This window comes from Olea europaea, chromosome 8 (assembly GCF_002742605.1).
Source record: "Olea europaea var. sylvestris chromosome 8, O_europaea_v1, whole genome shotgun sequence".
Classification (NCBI taxonomy): Eukaryota; Viridiplantae; Streptophyta; class Magnoliopsida; order Lamiales; family Oleaceae; genus Olea; species Olea europaea.
The window spans coordinates 19,003,185-19,004,660 of NC_036244.1; the positions used below are offsets into that span (position 1 = coordinate 19,003,185).

Sequence of the window (1,476 nt, forward strand, 5' to 3'; positions counted from 1 at the left end):
CTGCTGACTTCTGCTGTGCAATAGACAAGTATTTCTTTCCAAAATTCACTGCATTTTCATTCTCTTCAGAGCTTTCAACAAGGAAATCTTGGTTATAACTCACCATAAGTAACCTTATATTTGATAACCTCTCTGCTTCTTGCAAACCACACACGACTTCGTCAATAAGATTCTTCTGAGAGTATGGATCAGAAGAAAGGCAAAGGTCTAACAACGAAACACTCAATCCCCTCTTTGACAACCACTCACAAAGAACTTCCTGTGCGGCAAACAGGAAGTCAAGAGTTTCATAGCGGTGATGTCTGAGAAGACAGGCGAACAGGTTGCCTTTGCTGTCACGTAGCCATGAAGACCCGCGAGGAGATGTTATAAGCTCTCCTTTACTGATGTGGACGTTGTTAGATGGAAAAACAAACTCAAATTCTGAAGGTAAAAGCAAGCTAAATAATTGTTTTCCTGTCCACAAAGAAGTCTCTAACGAAGCTGATTTCATAATAGCTGGCAATTGCAACTGACGATGACAATACATTTGCAGCTGTTGCATTTCAAACTTATTCAGAAAAACCCCATCCTCCAGGATTAAATGTGCTGCAGTTAGACTATCATGACTAAGGGACAAGAGGTTTTGACCACTCTGTCCATTGATCAGTTGTTTATCAAGACCAACAAGTTCATTCAACTCTATTCTAGAATCTACTGATTGAGGAACATAACCATGAAGACAATCTCCATCAAAGTCTCCTCGAAGTGGAGAACAAATAATAGGATTGACAGAGAGGACAAATTTTGTTGGAAGAATTTTGACATATAAAGCAATAAGGGAATGCTGGTGAATAGAAGGAGGCCTATTAATCAACAAAATATCTCCATCAATGAGAGGCCTGTATATAATATCTCCTCCCTCCAGTGAGTACTTAGACCTAATACAAATTTTCTTACCCTTTCTAAGAACAGAAATTTCACCCTTCTGATAAAGCATGAAATCGCAGCAGGGTTCTAGTCTATCCCAATTCCACACATTTAAATGGTCCTGTACCAACAGGTTCCCTGCGATATGAACTGGCACACCAATTTCATCCACTTTAATATGGGAATCCCCAATGACAACCATGCGGAAAGCATGATTTGTCCGTTTTCCTAGTAAAAGCTCTTTTATGTGTTTCAAGCCAGATGTATTAGAAGCATCACTCGTTGATTTATTTTCAGAATATATCTGGTGCAAGGTTGACAACTTTTCAGCTCGTATCTGCAGCCAAAGAAGTTCAAAAACATAAATAATTTCTTTGAGAAGGATGGGAGAGCATGAAAGAAGACAAAGAAGACATAATCACTATACGTGCCTTGGAAATTTTATAACGGTCAAGAACACGAGCACCCAATTCATTTGGTGTACCTCTGAAATCAATCACTTTTCTATACATCCTTGTACTTTCATCCTAAGAGGTTAGCCAAAATATTAATTACTAGGAAATATAA

The 1,476-nt window shown here is 38.6% G+C and overlaps 1 protein-coding gene across 1 annotated transcript in view; it reads right to left on the reverse strand.

The window, feature by feature from the left end:
- Positions 1-1,443, reverse strand: part of LOC111398395 (DNA-directed RNA polymerase IV subunit 1-like) — a 22,434-nt gene extending 20,991 nt beyond the window's left edge. The window contains exons 1-2 of the mRNA XM_023025307.1: positions 1,341-1,443; positions 5-1,246 (exon numbers count right to left, since the gene is read on the reverse strand). Coding sequence (XP_022881075.1) covers positions 5-1,246; positions 1,341-1,421 — 1,323 coding nt within the window. The 5' untranslated portion in view covers positions 1,422-1,443. The remainder of the gene's footprint in view (positions 1-4; positions 1,247-1,340) is intronic.
- Between the last annotated feature and the right edge of the window lie 33 nt (positions 1,444-1,476).